Genomic DNA, 19,834 nt, shown 5'->3' with positions numbered 1-19,834 from the left:
AGGTTGACTCCGCCATGTCTTTCCGCAGGGCGACAGCGGTCGTTTCCGGGTGCAGCTGACCTACGAGTCTCATGAAGCGCGAGACCTCTCTCTGGAGTCAGGCGACCTGGTCCAGTTTCTGGAGGAGGCGGAGAACGGACACTGGTGAGTCCCAGTCGGCCCCAGCTCTGTTAGCTTGTTCCTGCCCCCTCATTGTTGCAGTAGCAGTATTCAGCAGTATATTTGAAGTCTCTGGCTCAGTGGGCACCCATCTGCCATTGCAAACACGTCTTGTTCCCAAATAAAGGTGCAAGAACATAAACTAACTTGCCACTTTGAGCAAACGTCTCACAAATAAGGCCAAAATAAACTGTCTGACATTGCATTCTACTTTATTTAGGGCACTTGTGTTGAGCATCTCATTCACTCTCTGCGCCCTCTATAAACTATAATAGCTGTGCGAGTCTTCTGTTTCCACTCTCATTTGTGGAATTTTTTTTGTAGTTCTCCTAAGGAGTTTATATTTTTGGCTCAGCGTTCCTTGCAGAAGACGTCTATTGTTGAAGCACATTCTCAATAGCAACAAAAGGATCATACTTTGCCTATTACAGAGTCTTTTCATTATATTTTCTGCTTACTTCTAGATTTGGTCTTTGGTCTCTATACACTCAGCATTTCATTGTTATCTCTGTGTATTTTATTTTTGTGATTGGCCGTGGATAGCATCTTTTTAACTTGTCATCATCGTGGCACTAAAGAGCTTGTTATGAAAATTAAATGAATGGAGGCAGAGGTGAGTTGTGAGCAGCAATCAAAGTCAGTATTCAGGTGGTATCTCACCAGTTACAATCCAGTTGCAGAGCTGTATATTGGAAATAACATGATTAGTTATGCCATTAGGAAAGTAATAATCATAGTAATACTTCTGCACCAAAAGGAGTGGTAACTGCTATTTTAGAGCATGCATTTATAATGAAGACAGAAGAATTTTGGATTCCACTGTAATTGATTATTATTAATTAATTATATTAATTGCCAATAACAAATAAATAGAAACATAGCCATAGCAGAAAGCATAGTTTGTTTGTTTGTATGCACAGGTGTGAGTGGGAGGTGTGCCTGAAATGTGATGTCCACCTATGTTACTCCCTGAGGTTCCACACTGAACATGAAATCAGTATCAGCTGTTCTGTTCTTTAAATTTTCTAGTTGTGATTGGTTGGAACCATTTGTGACTGAAAGTGGAAAATAACCCTTTTTCTCATGCACATATTGCTTGTTTGCTTTATTCCAGTGATCATATTGGTCTTTTAGCACCCTGGGTTGGAATATTTTTTCCCTCCAAAATGAAAATGCCATAAAGGGTTCATTTTGCACTGGCAGGTACAAGAGAGGTGTTGGAGTCAGTCACTGTAATGTAGAAACTGTTGTGCTCAAATATACAAAAAAAAAATAAATAAATAAATAAAAATCAAAAATATTTTAGTAAATTGGCAAGCAGCTGTGATAATAATAGTGAACAGAACATTAAAATTTAGAAATAAATCTACTACCAAACAGCGTAACTCTTATTATTTATAATGATAGTTTTATTTAATTATATCATTGGCAATTATATACATATATATATATATATATATATATATATATATATATATATACAACATAATCATCTGCATATAACTGAACAAAACAATTAGAACAAATGTGTAGATCACTAATGCAGAAAAGCACTGACCCTAAAATAGATCCTTCATTCTTGAGAATTGGGGGGGTTGAGGGGTTTTGATTTTTACTCTTAAATTATTCTGGAAAATATATCTTAAAAGATGACTGTCTTACAGAGCTGACAAAATAATTTTCATTTCACAGCATGGTCGTAGTGATCTCCTGTCTCAGAGTTCTCTTGCTGTTAATCAAAATACACAGAATTCTTATTTAGCTTTGATTTAGAAGGACGACACAGTTGACATGTTACAACTGAGACACATCTGATAGAAATATTTTTAAAGCAGGACCTTAGGGTATAGCTAACCCTTTTTATGCCTGATTAAATCAGTTTTTTGTAAAATAAAAAAAAAATATGACTGAGTTAACAGAAGTCGGGGACACAACTTTAAAGGGCCAACAAAAATCAATTTTAAAACAATGCTGATGTGCTGATATCACATTTTTACCTGTTGTCAGTAGGTATTGTTAGTTTTAGGCTTTGAAGGCTAGGTTTTGAATTTTTTTTGTTGCTAGGACATGATTTGTCCAAGTTTTCAAGAATAAGTGTATACATACACAGACACTATAACTTGAGTTTATTCCTGTGATTCTGAAACAGCTGGCATGCATGTAGACTTTTCCTCATAGCTCACTATTGATGCTCTCAAGACAGCTTACAGTTCATTTGAGGGCACTGTATATATGCGAAACACTGCATACTGCTCCATCACTCAGAGCAAAATAGCTCTTTGTTGAGCAGCTGAAAGTGCCAGTAGGTGGGTTGTAACAGTAATTGTTGTTGGAGGAGGTTGTTGGTTGGTCTGTGAGCTGTCGTTCCCGAAGAAAGTACGGGCCACAGTTTTAAAAGTCATCACTTGGTGAAGCAGTCACAGATTCATTGGCATTCATCAACAGGCCTATCAACCACCTGCAGCTGTGTTATGGTCATTTGCTGCTATGAGGCAGCTCAATGGGCCATATTGGTGTCAATGTTTCACCAGAAACCTGCTCAAATGACCCTAATAACACTGTGTGCTACCTTCCACTCTGCTGTTTAGGATGCACTCATCAGCCAGATATGGGCTCATTGAAAAATTGCATCATTGTGTAATTTTAGTCATGCACCATTTTGCACTAAATTGATGCAGTAGATTGCAGCAGTCTTGGTGCCAACACATTTCAAAGAGCTTTAATTGAAATTCACAAATGGTAGCAAAAGCAGCGTAAATGGTGACATTGAGGCTTTGTGTCACCTCCAGCAATATGTTTTCATAATCCTTTGATTGTCTGTATGAGAAATGACACAATCTTGATTAGATTCAGAGTTGTGTGTCTAATTCAAGATGAATTTTCAATGTCAAACTATCTGCACCGAGGTTGGTCAGAATTGTAGGATGATACAGTGTTTTCACTGAAAGAACAGACAGATTATGTTTTCTTTGTTGAGTGAATTTGTGAATTGAATGGTATGTAAACCCACTCATATCTATGTCCAATCCATAGATGTGGAATTCTCCTCAATGTTTGTCGACAGCCAGCGTTGAGAATAATGGCGAGCTCCTCAGAAAAACAGCTGCAGTCAGTCTCTGCATCCAGAAAAAGCAGTGCTATTTGAAGCATGAATGAACACTTACAGAACACAGAGAACTGGGGTCTATTTTTTCTCTCTTCATTCCTGCGATAGTAACTTAGCAGTAATTATGTTTGTTATGGTTTTCAGTCAGTTAGTTGGTGTTTTTCTTTGCTGTGTTGTGCTGTGTCAGCTCTTTAAAGGATTTTTTTCATATACAGGACTGGGTAAACCAGAGTAAAAACACTTTCTTGTTCAGTGCCCCTGTGCTTCAACACACCTCTAGTGTCATTTCTGCAAGAACCCCCCAAGCGTTATGTTTTGATGTGTCATTGAAATCAGGTGACATAGTATAAAGAGTGAGAAAATCAGGAATGAGAAGATCAAACAGGACTTTCACCCAAGAGACTGGGTTTGTTTCCCATGTGGGAGCAATAGTCAGTGTTGACTTATTTTTAACTTTTGGAGTGTACATATGTTACATTATATGTGTTAACTTTCATAACTATTTTGTTTTATTTTAACCCAAATCACAATCTTTTCCTTAACCTAACAACGCTTTTATTTTGAAAATCTATCTGGACATTATATATTATTATTGCTAACTTGACTGCAGAGCCCCATTATGGATAGTACCTGGTACCTTGTGCTTCTTCGGTCAAGGTCCCAAACAGGCTGAGGTGATACTAAAAGGTGACTTGAAAACACTGGAGACCACTGATTGGTTGCGTGAATAACCATGCAATCACATTTTTTTATTTACTCAGAAATGGCTGTCTGTAAAACCATGCTGTGATCAATTAACAAAGTGCAGACATATGAAGAACAGAAATGTACAGTGTAGACCAAACCTCCTGTGTGTGCTGTTTCCCAACTACAGTGGAAAAATGAAGTAGAAGTGCCAAAAGCAAATAGCCTGGAGTTGCCCAGTAGCCTACCATGTAGTAGAAATACAACTATAGTGAGTAGGGCCATTGACCAAGCAGCCATATTGAATGGGTTGAAAGTCAGAACATGTTGGAAAGTCCAATTTTGTATCAAACCTAATATTGAACTAAAGGAGGTCACTGAGTAGAGTGCAGATCCCTGCAGGAAACAGATAGTGAAGCACCTTCTGCAAAGCCATCACAACTGCCAGATGCAACCGGTGGAAATTTGTAAAATTTCACCAAAATTAACATGATCTCTACATACATTGTCCTGAGCTGAAACAAGATTTCAAACTGAAGCAGTTGTTGATCTCTTGCAGCCCCTAGTGGCCGGTTAAGAGGAGTGAGATGTCAGCTGTCAGTGGTCGTATAAAACACAGCAGTCAGAAAATAGAATTACTGCCTCACAGTTGTTTGTTTCAACCAACCAGTCAAGTTACAGTTTACATCCAGACTCATATCATGTCTGTAGTGAAGACTTTTAAGGAATTTAATATGGAACTTACCACTATACTGACCTGTAACTTACCTACTATACATGTGTGATTCCAGTGAATCATTTCCAGGTAGAAACATGCTGTCTTCACTTAGAGACTGATAGAGAGCTGAACATTATGATGTCACAGTGAAGGTGACCTTTGACATTTTGGATATAAAATGTTATCATTTTATCATGTTAGACATTTGTTGGTAATTTTGTCATAATTAGAGTATGAATTCTTGAATTATTGCCAAAAATGTGTTCAGTGAGGTCACTGTGACCTTTTGCCACCAAAATGGAATCACTTGATGTCTGAGTCCAAGTGAACATTTGTGCAAAGTTCAAAGACATTCCCTCTAAGTGTTATTGAGACGTTGCGTTCACAAGACTGGGATGACCTGAAAACATAATGCCTCTGGTCATAAAAACATAAAGGCACAAATGACGTTTTCAATTTTTTTTTTCAATGATTGTAAATCATGGAAGTCCTTCAGCATTCAAAAATATTAGACGGTCAAGTAGTATTCAAGATTAGCTCCAGACAAGATGCACGCATGCACTCACTCATGCTCACATAAAAGCATGATCCCCTCCCAGCTTACATCTGGTGGGGATAATTGTAAGAATTTGAAACAATTCCCAAACCTGCATATAAATCTAGACATAATAAATATGAATATAAATCTGACACCTTACAGTATCAGTTCATGCTACTGTTCTGTGCTGTATGCTCTCCTACCCTGCAACAGACTGCAGAGCTGTCCACAGTGTTTGCTGCCTCCAGTCTAATACATACTGCACTCCAGCCTCCCACGACCCTGAAGAGCATAAATGGATAAAGAAAATGGATGGATGGACCTTAGAATATAATGCAGTGCAATACAACAACACCATAAACTTCAGCTCCCAGATATTGACTTGAATCCATCCTCTCTGACAGAGTATCAAGAAAAATCGAACATTAAGCTTTAGAGAGGCAGCGTCTGATGCAGAGCTGCTCTGTTGGATTGTGTCAGATTGTATCAGTGTTGATGATATTATGGAGCTTTGCATAAGGAAAGCCTTTTTTTTTCCACACTTCCTCCGCTGCTATCTGTAATCATTACCCACACCATGGCTTCCCTGGTTAAAAGTCTATCTCGGGTTTGGTCCACATTAATCAACCGAGCCCGAGAAAGGAAATGAGACTAGTGCAACAGCTGCTCCTCCACTGCCCTGTTCTCTCTCTACAAGGATTAAAGGCTCAATGTGGCTCGATTGAAATTAAAATTTCATTCACTATAACATTACCCTGATGAACCAGTGGGAGCTACAACAACAAAACGACTAATGGTCTATTGTCAAATCAAGGGAGGCGACTGAAAACACAATGGCTTTAGATGAATAATAAATCTCTGTTTCATTCAGCGTACTGCCACCATCTATCCTTTCGGCTCCCCAGAAAAACAGAGACCACTGCCTTTATGGAGAAACAGCCTCTGGAATCAACCGCTGAAAGAGTGTTTTGGTCTCATGCAAGCTCTCTGCATTTGGAAGTGACTAATACTCTGTTAGATAAAAGCTCGACTTGCCTTCAATATGCTCATTTTTCATCAGCTCATGCATATTTCAGCCCTTAAAACCGTCTCCTGTCGTCTACATCTATGGGTTTTCGCTGCTAAAAGGTCTCACTCACTCACAGTTGTCTCTCCTCCTCACTTGAGGAAAATGAAGAATTCATAAGTTCTCCCTTTTTTCTTTTGCTTTTTTGGTGGATCAAAGTTAATGTGCAGCTGTAGAACTTTGCAGAATGAATCTGATGAACTGTGTGCTGCTGTGTGTGTCCTACACACCCTCATTTATGCATGTGTGTGTGGGTGCACTGGTGGACTCAAGGGTGAGCAAGAGGGGGTGATCATCCCCCTGGTGTCTTCATATGCAAACAACAACGCTAAAGTGTCCTCTTAGATGCCCCCATGGTAGATAAAGGGTCCCCATCTGGTGGACAAAATATGGTAAAATTGCCCTAAAAAGTACCCTTCACATAAACAGGATGCCTTCCTAGTGGACAAAATTTGGTAAAGTGCCTCTAAAGTGACCTTCTAGTGGACAAAACATGATAAAGTGCCTTCTAAAGTGACCTTCTAGTGGACAAAACATGATAAAGTGCCTTCTAAAGTGACCTTCCAGTGGACAAATGTGGTAAAATGTCTGTTAAAGTGCCCTTTTAGTTTAGAAAACACAATAAAGTGCCCTCTAGGGTGCCCTTTAAGTAGACAAAACATAGTAGTGCTCTCTCAAGTGCCCTTCCAGTGGACAACATGTGGTAAAGTGTCCTCTAGAGCGTCCTTCTAGTGCAGAAAACACAATGCAGTGCCATATGGGCTGCCCTACATGAGAGAAAGTTATTTTGCCTTTGAGTGCCTTTAAATAGTTAAAAAAAAAAATGTTTAGGAATTTTTCAACAAATTTTACCTAAAATTTATAACGGTTTTCACCGTGTTGGTGTCCCCCTACAGGTGGTGCCCTTTTTTTCACCCCTGGCCCTCAGACAGCCTTAGTGCGCCACTGAATGGGTGTGTTCATGTGTAGATCGACTTCTGGGGCACTTTGTGTGTGTGAGTGTGTGTGTGTGTGTGTGTGTGTGTGTGTGTGTGTGTGTGTGTGTGTGTGTGTGTATACTGCTAATAGTCACTTTTTTCCCAACAGAAGCAGTAATATGCTTGCTAATGTTGCACCTCTTCAGATTTAGGCTTTCATTTCACACCCACAACACACGCTGCATCCCTGTGGGCTTACTGTTGGCAGTGTGTGGTATATTTGTATATGGGCTGAGAACACATTAACACATCCGACCACATGCTGTCAACACTAAGTCACTGTATGAGCAGAATAAAGAGGGAATTACTTCACTCTGATGTATGATGCCAGAGTCTTGCAGCGTCCTCAAAGTCAACTTCTCAGAAGGTGGAGGCGTGCTGGTGGCTTGGCTGGAAAAAAGACGCATCATGACTGATCACACAAAGTCAGGACGGAGCCTGTGCCAGTCTGCGCTGGTTACTGCTGCTGACATAGTTAAGACACAATCATACCAGTCTGAGGATATGTTTATGGCATTTAATTAATTTCTGAACTTGCACACATACATGTACATGCACATAATATGGGTACACAAGAGAGACACACACAGAACTACACAACACCTGCTCACTCATGAAGTTGACTTTGGAGGCAGGTATGAAATAGACAGTAGCTGATGTCTGTGGTCACTTGTGGTCACCTGTGGCAAACTTTTGCAAGGTGATGTAAACTTTTCTACCATCAAATATTTAGTTAGCTATACCAGAGTGTTACAGTGGATACAGTAAGACAAAATAAATACCTTCAAACAATATACAGAATGTATGGAAGCCCATTCTGCAAATGTAAGAAAAAAATATCCCCATGGTAAGTCATAATTATGACATAAAAAGTCTAATTATGAGATAAAAAGTCTAATTATGAGGAAAAACACCATAATTATGAGGAAAATGTCATAATTATGAGATTAAAAGGCATGATTATGTCATAAAAAGTCAAAATTATGAGATAAAAAGTCAAAAGTATGAGATTTAAAATCGAAAGTATGAGATTTAAAGTTGTAATTATGAAGAAAAAAGTTGAAAAAAGTCACACTTATATCAACCCTGTCTCTAGAGCTTAGCCCAGACAACCTACAGAGGAAACTCAGTGGCTGCTTGTTTACCTTGTGAGGCAGCTGGATTTGCAGGATGAAGAGATCACGTGAGAATCCATCTTGCCAGCAATTTCAAGTTATCGTCTTGAACAAAAAGAAAAGGGTTAAGAGGTTAGCGTAGATTCTGTGATCGCAGCAGTTATATCAGAACTGGAGAGAGTATTTCTTTATTGAAAGAAGAATAAAGAACGACACTGAAGGCTTTTCTCCATGGTGGTGATGATGATTGGTTGAAGATGATTGGTCATGTGATCACCTGCCACGTGTTTTTTGGAAGTGCCTGCCCTTTTCCAAACTGTTTCTATGGACAACTTCCAAGATGGTTCTGTGTAACAGACCATGTGTCAGGTTAAGTTGTTGTTTCTCTGTCTGTAATGTACGACCTGCACATTTTCAATACGCGGCTCATTTTTTGTTAATCCCATCATAGTTTTTGCTGTTCAGTAACATAACATTAGGTCTTCATGCTTCTCTCCTGCAACTTGATTGGATGCTGTCAGATTGATTCAAATAAAGTGGATCCGGGGAGCAAAGTAAGAATGAATAGTTTTAATATTTTTTGATTCAGGAAATGAACTGAACGGTGGATTCACACTTTTTAAATAACGGTTGTTTCAAATCTGTGGGCTTGAGAGAAAGTATCAGATATATTCAAGTTGAGTTGCAAGTCTTTTTTGATTTTGTTGAGTGAAACTTGCTACTTGCATCTGACTGACCCAAGTCATTTAACTCGAGTTCAAACCTCTGTCTCTTACTGAATTCACTCACCTCCAACCCTGCACAGTTTGCCCAGACCTCTTCATCCACCATTACAGTACATTTGAACATGTTTTATTGCCATTTTCTTATAAGTTGCACCATAAATGAGTAAACCAAACTGTCTTTTCTTTGTCTTTATGAGAAATAAACAAGATTCTTATTTTGAGCTCACTTAAGTCTTAACTGTTTCTCCTAAACCTCCCTTCAGAGAATAAAGGAGCCAAAGAAAAGAAAAGCAGGAGATCTTTTGCTGAGCTCGTAGGTGTCTCAGAAGTTTCCCCTTGACAGCTGTAAGACTTTAATTTGACCACTGAGACAAATTTAGGATCTAATTTCTCACAACTGAGTTTCCTTTAAGATCTCACTGTTATCTCAAGAGCTGATTATTGAAAACAGCGCAGTGACACACAAAAAAGAACATTTTAAGATCTTCAGTTGGTTTCAGATTAGTCTCAGGCTGAGATGAGACAAAGGAGCCAAATTTAAGAAGTATGAGATTGTTTAAGTCTAATTTAGGTCTTAAATTGAGCTCATTTAAGTTGAGAAGACGCAGGTTAGACAAAGACCAGATCTTGTTTTGAACTATTCCTTTCCTCTGGGGTATCTTAACATGTTATTTTCAGTACAGTCACAGATGATCATTTGTATATATGCAGGATTTCGAGTGTTGGCTGACTTGATGTACAGGTTTACTCCAGTGCACCTGTGACATCACTGATCACATGTGACTTCTAATAATTTTTAATAATTAGAATAATGCTTTTATCCAGTTTGTTATGTTGTGTTAGTTGCAATACAGAATATTTTGATTAACTGCTTGTTAAAAGTTTGATCGATCAACTCTACTATAGAATAAAGTTCTGAAATATCACAGATATTTTTTTCATGAGCACACTTTGCATGTTATCTGATATTCAAGTATATGTGTTTAATATACACATACACATTTTATATGTTTCACAGACTGTAATGTTGTCAAAGAATATGCAAAATGTTGCTGTGGAAATGAAGTTTTGATTGAGGGGGAAAAACACATTTGAAATTGTTTGGTGTAAGCAAATTTTTACCAATGATCAGTTGAGGAAAGTGATAACAATTTGCAACCCTACTTTTGACCTTTGAACTAGAACTTCCTTTCTCTTAAGGTTATTTGTGTTTAAATACTTATTTTGGTTAAACAGCTATGTTACATAGGAAATCTGGAAACTCTGGGACCTGTGAAATAAACTGTTACTCTTTTTACTTTCCTGAGCAAGTGAAGACCCTCCCCCTGCATTGTGTCTCATGTTCTAGGCTAGTCAAGAACCTTTTAACAGAGAAGACAGGGCTGGTTCCATCCAGCATACTGCAGACAGCATCTGAAGGAGGTCACGCTCACATTAAGTAACAACACTGCTCTTTTCTGACTAACCACTGACAGCCTTCCTCTAACACACTCACCCGCCAACCAACCCACTCCTCCCTCCCCTTCTTTACTCCTTCGTCAGTGCAACTCCCTGATTCTCTGATATGGCGGTCAGGCAAGGGGGAGCTGGGCGGGCTGCTTTGGGAGAGGGAGAGACTGTTGGACAGGGTTCAGGGTGGAGTGGACGGGGATGGAAGAGCTTTGGCTTGTTGAGTGTAATAATCAGAGCATGATGTCACTGACTGCAGCACATTGCCTCCACTGCACTCTCCCCATCTCTTCTCTCTTCTTCTTTCTCTCCATTAAATATGTGGACACAGGAAGAAAAAAAATATGTTTTGGGGCTAAGACTTATTGAAGGGATAGTTGACTCAAAAATGAAAATTCAGTCACTTTCTACTCTCCCTCATGCTGACTGAAGGTCGGGTTAGTTTTTAGTCAACAAAACACTGCTGGAATCTCCCAAACAATGGAAGTGAATGGTGACCTGTTTTCAGCATGAGGATGAGTAGATAATGATGGAATTTTTATTCAAACTATCCCTTTAAGCCACAAAAAGTTACTCTGTGGCCACCAAATAATCCATGTAGGCGGCCCCCTGTGACCACCAAGGTTTATCCCCATACTGTGAATGTACCTGCACTTTTCCAAACAGTTTGTAAGGATGACTTCCCAGATATTCTGTGTAACAAACCATCTGGTGTCTCAGGTTACGTCAGCCCAGCAGGGCATTGATTTGCATCTCCATTTGTCTTTTAACTGAAGACGACCTTATCGTGAGTGGAGAGGCTGTAAAGTGGCAAACAGATACGTCATTTCTTAAGAATTCATCACAATAAGAGTCCTATGTAATTTTGTTATCTAAGGCTTTTATCATCAAGCAGCTGAATCAATAAATTATATTTTATCATCAGCTGTAACTTAAGATGATTCCTATTTGACTGAAAGCAAACATGAAACAGTGAAATAAAGCAGATACATATAAGTAAAAACAGAGACACAGACACAGGGATGGACAGTGACAATGTCATTAAAAGACAACTTCAAAAGACTGCTTTATGGTGGGGAAAGATATATACTTCATTATACACACACCTATAGCATCTATAGCAGCACAGATTGTGTGACGTAGCACTGTGTTAATAAGTTCATGGTTTGGTGCCACAAAATAACTTTTTCCTGCAGGACAGCCACTCCTGGGCTCTTTGCTCTCCTCTGAGTTCTCTCGCTTCATTGTCCCCTCTGTCCTCGATCCATCTCTCCACCATCTCCTCCCTTTCATGCCGGCTTGAAGGCTGGCCCTTGAAGTGTTTGCCGTGGCCTCGCTTGTTTTGTTACGGAGCTCTGTCCGCCCCTCTTCAAAACAACTATCCCTTCCCTCTCCTCACTTGCCCTCCTTTTATCTCTTTCCTCCTCTGTCTCTGAGTTGTTTTTTTTCCACACTTGAGGAGGACAGACCTCCACGCTCTAGCAGTTGACCTTCAGTATTTTGGTTAAGTGGAGCCCATTTACAAAAAGCCCTCTTCACCTGTCTGTGTTGATTGCCCATGTCTGCCTTCCCTATAATTCTTTATGCACTCCACTGGCTGATACTGTTGCAGATATTGAACGCCTCACTATTATGTCTCCTTGTTTTACACTCCTATTAAAGCTGCATTGTTTAGTTTGTTATGTTTTATTGGCACTGCAGTGCGCGCTGTGCATCCCTCTTCTTAAGCACTGTGTTTGAATGCCACAGTTTGTCCATATGCTTGTTTTCTATATCTCATAATAAGATGCCAGATTGTATTTAAATCTGATTTGAATCTTCCTTGTTTTTTTTGCAGATATCTTCAGTGATCTGTGCACAGCAGCACTCTCCGACTCTGACGAGAATGAAGCCAGTACATGGGGGGATGTGTCTCAGGACAGCTGATAAACATGGCTAACGATTGTAGTTCATTACGTCGGACTACAGACATTTTTTTGGGATCTCAACAATCTTAACAGTGGTTTTTCAACTGTAATTTCCTAAGCTGGACTTTAAATATAAACGACTCTTAGTTTTCTACTTGTAGTTCTTCATATTCTACTACAATAATGGCCTGCTCTTGTTCTTCGACTGTAGTTTTTAATGTGTGAAGCCTCTGAAAAAAGCTGGAACTTTGACATGCCTGAATGCCACAGTAGGAAAGCCATATAAGACTTTTAATTGGAGGAGCCGTCTCTGTGGGGGACTGAAGACTGCATGGACGCAGACACTGAACTTTATATCCAAAGCTGGATGAATTCAAATTACATATTGTAGAAAAATGCAACTCCTGAGTGTCTGGGCTGGATACCTGAAAACTCCAATCCCATTTCTGACTTGGATAACCGTAGGGAAAAGGGATAAATCCCGTGTGCTGGTTGTGAGCAGGCCTTGGCAAGGAGCCCTGTTTTGCTGCTATGCCGCCCTGAAGCAGAGCTCCCTCAGACCAGGTCTGCCTCTGCTGACCCGCCTCAGCTGCTCACTCTTTTTCACCTTCAGAATACAGAGGCTTGACAGCAGCTGCCGTCTCCAGAAGAAGTTGTCTAGCTTTCCCTTCTTCCGTCCTGGTAGAGCACCCACATAATGTCATCAGATATATTATCTCAACGTGGTCGTTCTCACACCCTGCAGGCTGGCAAATTGTCTGTATAAATTGCTCTAAGAGGCTGGGCTATATCTCCTTTTCATATTTGAATTTATAACACAGCCATTCTTTTCTGTGCACTCAAGGAGAAAAAAATGCTTATTTTACATACTGTAAAGATCAGTCTGTCTGGGGGGGGGCTTTTTCAACTATAAAATGATTTGTTTTGGACTGAAAGTTCTATATATCACCAGTTGTTGAGAGTTGGGACAAATCATGTTCTACCACAAAAGATTTAAAAATTATTAATACTGACACTGTAATTCTTTTTTTTGTGAAATTGAATTCTTTAAGGATTCATATACGTGAAATATTTGTAATTTAAATTTTAAATTCTAAATTTGCTCTGTGTCAGAAAACATCCTTGTCCCAGATAAGAATTGACAACTTCAAATTATTTAAAAATGTGTTCAAGTCTCAAGCCTTCAAAATATAAAACTTACAATACCTACTGATAACATAGGTATGAAATGTGATATTATAATAATCTTTGTTTTAAAATATATATATGTATATTTTTTTTTTTGATGAAAATGAAGTTGTGTCCCAGATTTCCATCAACAAAAACATGATTTAATCAGGCATGAAAAGGGTTAGCTACAAGGACCCCTGTCTCACTTCCTGGTTTAAACAGTCAGGAATATTGCTCAAACACTGGTAAACTTTCTAATTTTAGAAAGATTTATTAAATAATGTTTCTATCAGATGTGTCTCAACCATAACATGTCAACTGTAGTCCTTCTAAATCAAAGCTAAATAAGAATTATGGTTTAAAAATTTGTATTTTCATTAGCATTAAGAGACCTCTGAGACACTTTATAAAATAAAATGGTTGCTCACTACAACCATGCTGTGAAATGAAAAAGTCTGTGAGAAAAATTAAATCACCAGGAGACTGGCCCATTGCGAGGTTTAATAGCCAAGAGTTTGATCTTTTAATATATATATATATACATACATATGTACAGTTTTGTCCCAATTCGCAAGAATAAGTGATGTATCTTTGTCTAGAGAGCCTTTAACTCTCACAAATTATTTCAACTTTTGACATAGGTGGTGCTGGGAAATCGACATGTACTGGTCTGTGGAATTCAACTGGGGTTGTGTTTCTGGTGCTCTGATTTGTGTAAGTCAAATTTTAAAGGTCCAGTGTGTAAAATCTAGGGGTATCAACTGGCAAAATGTGGCAGAAATGGAACTTAATATTCATTCTTATGTTTTCATTAGTGTATAATCAACCTCGTCTTCTGTGGAGTCTGCCATATTGAAACATACTGAAACACAAGCTCAAATATGGCCTTTCACATTTTTTGCAAGGTTTGCAGCCACAGTAGGGTTTCCTTAAGGCTACTTTCATACTGCTAAGAGTTAACCCTGGAATAACTTAACCCCCTTTTACAAACACGGTGTTAGTCCAGGGTTAACATAAGCCCAGGGAAAGATTCACACTGCCCTTTTTTTTAGCCCTGGGATAAATAAACATTGGATCAGCTAGTAATGTGTCTAATTTTTAACAGCTGTTAGTCCTGGTTCACATTCTCACTTTTTAAGCCCTGTGTTTGTTTGATTTGTACTCAATAACTTCACAACCTGCTCCAGCGTGAGGCCAGCAAACCCAAGGCTGAAGTCGGGATCGGCTCACTTTAGAATGTGCCAGTGTGAAATTTTTTTGTGGCTTGGGGCTAAGAAGGTTCTAAGGATGCTTTTAGTCCTGGACTAAGTGCAGTGTGAAAAGCCCTTAACGGGCTTTGAAAAGGAGGTAGAGACGAGCGGTGTTTGGGTGTTTGCAATCTGAAATTCATCTCACCAGTAGATGCTACTTAATCCTACACACTGGTCCTTTTACTTTTCTTCCAGCTGTGTTTTGGTTTTCACAAACTTTTGAGAAACATAACTGGGTAGATCGTCTGTATGTTTGTCGTTAAAAAGAAAAAAAATGAGTTTCCTATGTCAGGGGTGCAACAAAAGATAAAATCTAAAATCACAAAAACCTCCAAGGCCCTCTCATTTGGGCATACAAGCCTTTGTCAGGGAGTCCTGACAAACGCTGATGAAGGCTTGTATGCTGAAACATGAGTCTGTTTGTTTCAAGGTCCGACATGAACATGTCATGACAATAAAGGCCTTCTATTTGTTTTAAATGAGACTGCTTTGGAGGTTTTTGTGGTGGTTGAGTGCACCGTGCACCTAAAACAAACTCAATTTGAGTCCTGGATGCGCTCCTACCAAAACATTTTTTAAAAGAGAAAATCTAATTCTCAAAGAATTTTCTTTATCACCTAATGACAGTTAAATCTCTTTCCAGCAGAAAATGCATGGGAGAAATCAATCAATCATAATGTGTTTTTCCAGTTTATTCATTGTACGTGCACAGCGACTAGCAGACAGAAGAAGCCAAACAGCTTGTGATGGAAATTAAGCATTAGTGCAGCACATCTCTTCTTTAGATGAATGGGCTGGTAGTGCAAAGGAAACAGATTTATCTCTGTGACATGTTCTGCCACTTGGATTCATCTCTACATAATGGTATTTTCACTAGCAAGCTTTCTGAGAACGTTTCACACTTTGTTTCACTGCATGCCAGCTGCTATCTATAGACAGAACGTAATCCGGCAATGTGTTTCTGATTCATGTGAACATAAACAATTCACGCACAACAGCTCACAAAGGGCCTAAGATGCTATCAAGGCAACCAGAAACCCAGATATGAGTTTTCAAGCATGTTGAAGAATGTGTAGATGTTACGCCAATGTGACTATAAGAGATAATATTCTGAATATTGTAATAAATCATGCACGCATATCTGATTTATCTTCACATCCACATGGCTAGCAGCATACAGACCCAATCAGAGACCACATTGATTGTATCCTAACCTTGAAATTCCTTCAATGGTCAGAGTGCCGGATCGTTTTGCTGAGTCCAAGCAATAGTTCAGCTTTGCAACAGCGTTATCAGATTCATGAGAGTCTCTTGAAGTCCACGTCAAAAATGCTTACACCAGTCTTTTTCTTACCAAGATATAACATTTGTTAGGGTCGCCAGCGTAAGCCAGGTAGGCTGAAAAGCATTTCTTTGACAGATCACACACGTCCTCTTTTTTTCTAAAGTAAACTACAGTATGTTCATTGTGAGAAAAGTCAGGGAACCTTGCTGCAAGTGATTTTTCAGGGAAATGCTTTTTTTTTAGCAAGCAGCAGCTGGACTGGTTCCTAACATCATTGCACAGGTTTCACCTTGTCAGAGAGGAAAATAGCACTGTTCACTCCACGTTCATTCATGAAGAGGGCCAGGAGGACATCTTGGTAAATGTAAATAAACATCAGTGTTAGTCTAATGTTGCATATTTTAATGGTAAAGATCCATTTTCTGTTTGACTGCTGTATTGTTGTACACCATCGGCATTGTATTGCATTTCTACTGACAGAATGAATTATATGAACTCTTCACTGAGAAATCTGAAAGAGCTCCACTGTATTAACAGATAGATGGCACGTTAGGCCACAGGAAGGAGCCAGAAATCTCCTATTTTTAACAGCTTAGAACACATTTGATTTACATTAAATGTACAGAATAAACCAAACAGATATCAAAAGGCTAAATATTCACCTGATGACTGAATACATATCAGAATGTCAGACTCAGTTACTCTGTTAGAAAGTTACAGGGATTAACTAGGATCAGTCTTTGAAAACAAGTCTTTGCTGTCTTGTGGAAAGCTTCTATGTCCAGATTTCATCGTTTCATATTTTGATGGTTTTGGACATACAATGTTTCTGCCTGACAGACAGAATCAGAGTTTAAGCACCCTAACATTGATAAGCAATTCAAAAATGAATGGCTTTCAGATGGATGGATTGGTTGGCGAGGTAGATGGATAAGTGGTAGATAGATGGTTGGATGGATGTATTGATGGATGGCTTGATGGTTAGTGTGACGGGTGGATGGATGTTGGCTTGGTTGGTGAGTGAATGGGTGAGTGGTGGATGGATGGATGTTGGATTGGTTGTCAAGGTAGATGGGTGCAAAGTAGACGGGTGATGGATGGATGGATGGATGGATGGATGGATGGATGGATGGATGGATAGACAGATGGATATTTTGACACTGTAACTGGATGAGATCTGTAACAGAGGGCCAGAACTCTATTAAAGGTCATATACATTCATATTAGTGTGATTGTAAAGGAACACACTCCTGTTGAACATGCTGTATATTTTGTTTATCTCATGTTAAATGAAACATATTGTATCTTTGTAAAGGAAATATTTATATTGTACTGCATCCTGCTGCAATTTAATTGCCATTTAACTATATTATAGAATGTATCAAGTCTGTATATTGTACAATTTGTCATTGTAATGTACATATTGGTTCATTGTGATAATATCCATTTACAATATGAATTGTGTCTTCCTGTCTTTTTTTTTCTTAGTCCATTATTCCAAACTTAAAAATGAATACATGTTGCTTCCAGATGAAAAAGGAATTTTCCTACCAGAGCAAGAAGACCAGCCAACATCTTCAGACAACGGCCACTATCCAGATAACCAGATAAAATGATGACATTATTATACACACAAGATTTCTGAACAGGAAAAAACAGTTTGCAATTTTTTTCGGCTTTGTGACAGCTAAAGCTTGAATATTTTTTTTCTCAGTTTGTTCTGGAGGAACATCGCCCCCTACTGTTCTGTGCCATAAGGAAAACCACACATTTAATTTAGTGAGAGCAGAAGCTGTCGGCCTTCTCGGTAATGGTAGTGGTAATGTTTACATAAAGTTTCTAACGTATAAACTCTGTCAGGCATCAGGGGTGAGTGACATGTTTGATATCCCGTGTTAGTAAACTGTGCTTTTGCATTAGTGAATCATGCACAAATTAAGAAATCCTCACAAGAACAAACAGATATAAACACCCAGAAATAATGTGTCATCCTGTAAAATATAATGTATTTGAAGATCCGGTGTGTCAAATTTAGTGGGATCTATTAGCAGAATATGGTCGCCATGTTGCCCCACCATGTTTCTGCATGGTGGAGCAACATGGCCTGTCCGTTGCTGCCAATAGATCTCACTAAATCTTGTACAGTGGACCTTTAATGAGGTAGCACAATTTGAAGACCCACATTCAGTGAGAAAACGTATGCATCATGTTGTCTAAAACTTGAGACTGCTGTCAGGTATCACGCTGATGAAAATATCATCCCAAAAACATCCATTTGCGGCCTCACAAAAACCAAAAAGTTTAGAAAATGCTGCTAAAATTGTTTGGAGTCATGTGGCGGCTGCAAACACATCTTTCTTTTTACTTCCATTCAAGAGGAAATCTTTTCAAGTCATCAAGGGTGCAATCACACAACAATTTCTTTACATCTTTCTTGACTTTCTGTGTGTGTGTCGTCGTTGTAGACCCACGAACAAGATGAAAACACAAGTGCTTCACTTGTGTTGTAACAGTGAAATTTGGCGTGCCAGCGAGACGGTGAGAAAACAGTGTCTCTGCTGTCTGCTGAACAGAAGATTGAGGCGCTCAGGCTGCTTATACTCAGAAAGCACCAGCCCCGAGACTGAGAGAGAAAAAACCGAGTGAGAATGGAAGAGATGTGATCTTTTTCCAACACCTCACTCTGTTCTCTATCTCCTAGACCAGACTTGTGTCAAGAAAAGATGGGTGTTCAAACGAGATGTTATTAAAGTCTGTGCCAGCAGGCGGTGAATTCACTCGCTGTCTGAGAACAATCCTCTCTGCACGGCCTCGCTGCTTGTTTTATTATGATTTAAGGCTGTATTCAAATGAAATGTAATTATTGTAAGCTGGATAGTGACAAAGGAAGAAGTAGGAGGGTAAAAAAACAGACCATCTTTACTCTGGTTTTGCAGCGGATGTGGATATCAAGGTGAAACGTGTAAATGTCTTTTCTGTACGTTGAAATATGTGATGAAATACAGACATCATGGAAAGCCCTGGTGTATTTCCGTTCTTTTGTCAGTGATCAATGGCTCCTCAGGTATGGTGGAGTGGCGCCTCTGCATCATTACCATTCCAGCCAGCCTCTGCTCCCCCATCAAGGGGAAGAGAACAAGCTATTAATGTTAGACTTAAAGCATAATGTATTCTCTCTGACTGTGACTGCTGCTAACTCTTTTATCTGCTTTCCACTGCCCCCGGATGAAACCATAATTTAAAGAGAGGAGACGTGTGTTATAGAGTCTTAAATGCTGCAGATTGTCTGTCTGGCTGCAGACACTGACATGGAGGTGAGTTAAGGCTGCCATTTCCATCAGGATCCTTAACTTACACTTACTTTTCACACTGTCTGTGTAAAGGGAAAAGTTTTTCTTCTAAACACATTAACAAAGATTGGAAAATGAAAACGTGAAAAGAATTATGTAGTACTTAATTGTGGAGTTAGACTGTTAAAGTGTTGTTCATGATTTCTGTGATCATTTTTTGGGTGACCCAACACTATATAAGCCCCATGAACTGACACATGAACAACACCGCCTTACCCTTCCTAATGAACAGTTACAAATATACAGCAAGCAACTCTCTCAGTCCGGATCAGCCCAGCAGTTCACTTCAGCTCACTTCAGTTCCAACAACCTGACACAGAAGAAAAAAATACCAT

General features: G+C 39.1%; 1 protein-coding gene across 8 annotated transcripts in view; it reads left to right on the top strand.

Annotated features, from left to right (window-relative positions):
• The window catches only part of mcf2l2 (MCF.2 cell line derived transforming sequence-like 2), a 191,871-nt gene extending 178,531 nt beyond the window's left edge, over nt 1–13,340 (top strand). For 6 of the 8 annotated variants that reach the window (XM_084722383.1, XM_084722390.1, XM_084722389.1 and 3 more), the window contains 3 exons: nt 29–144; nt 10,437–10,510; nt 12,375–13,340. In XM_084722383.1, coding sequence (XP_084578509.1) covers nt 29–144; nt 10,437–10,510; nt 12,375–12,463 — 279 coding nt within the window. In that variant the 3' untranslated portion in view covers nt 12,464–13,340. Of the gene's footprint in view, nt 1–28; nt 149–10,436; nt 10,511–12,374 lie in introns of those variants that run through there. The other 2 variants (XM_084722388.1, XM_084722386.1) reach the window with 2 other exon arrangements.
• Nucleotides 13,341–19,834: the final 6,494 nt, after the last annotated feature.

The sequence above is a fragment of the Lutjanus erythropterus genome, chromosome 7, assembly GCF_056507025.1.
Source record: "Lutjanus erythropterus isolate fLutEry1 chromosome 7, fLutEry1.hap2, whole genome shotgun sequence".
NCBI lineage: Eukaryota > Metazoa > Chordata > Actinopteri > Lutjaniformes > Lutjanidae > Lutjanus > Lutjanus erythropterus.
This window is presented reverse-complemented; position numbering and strand designations above follow the sequence as displayed.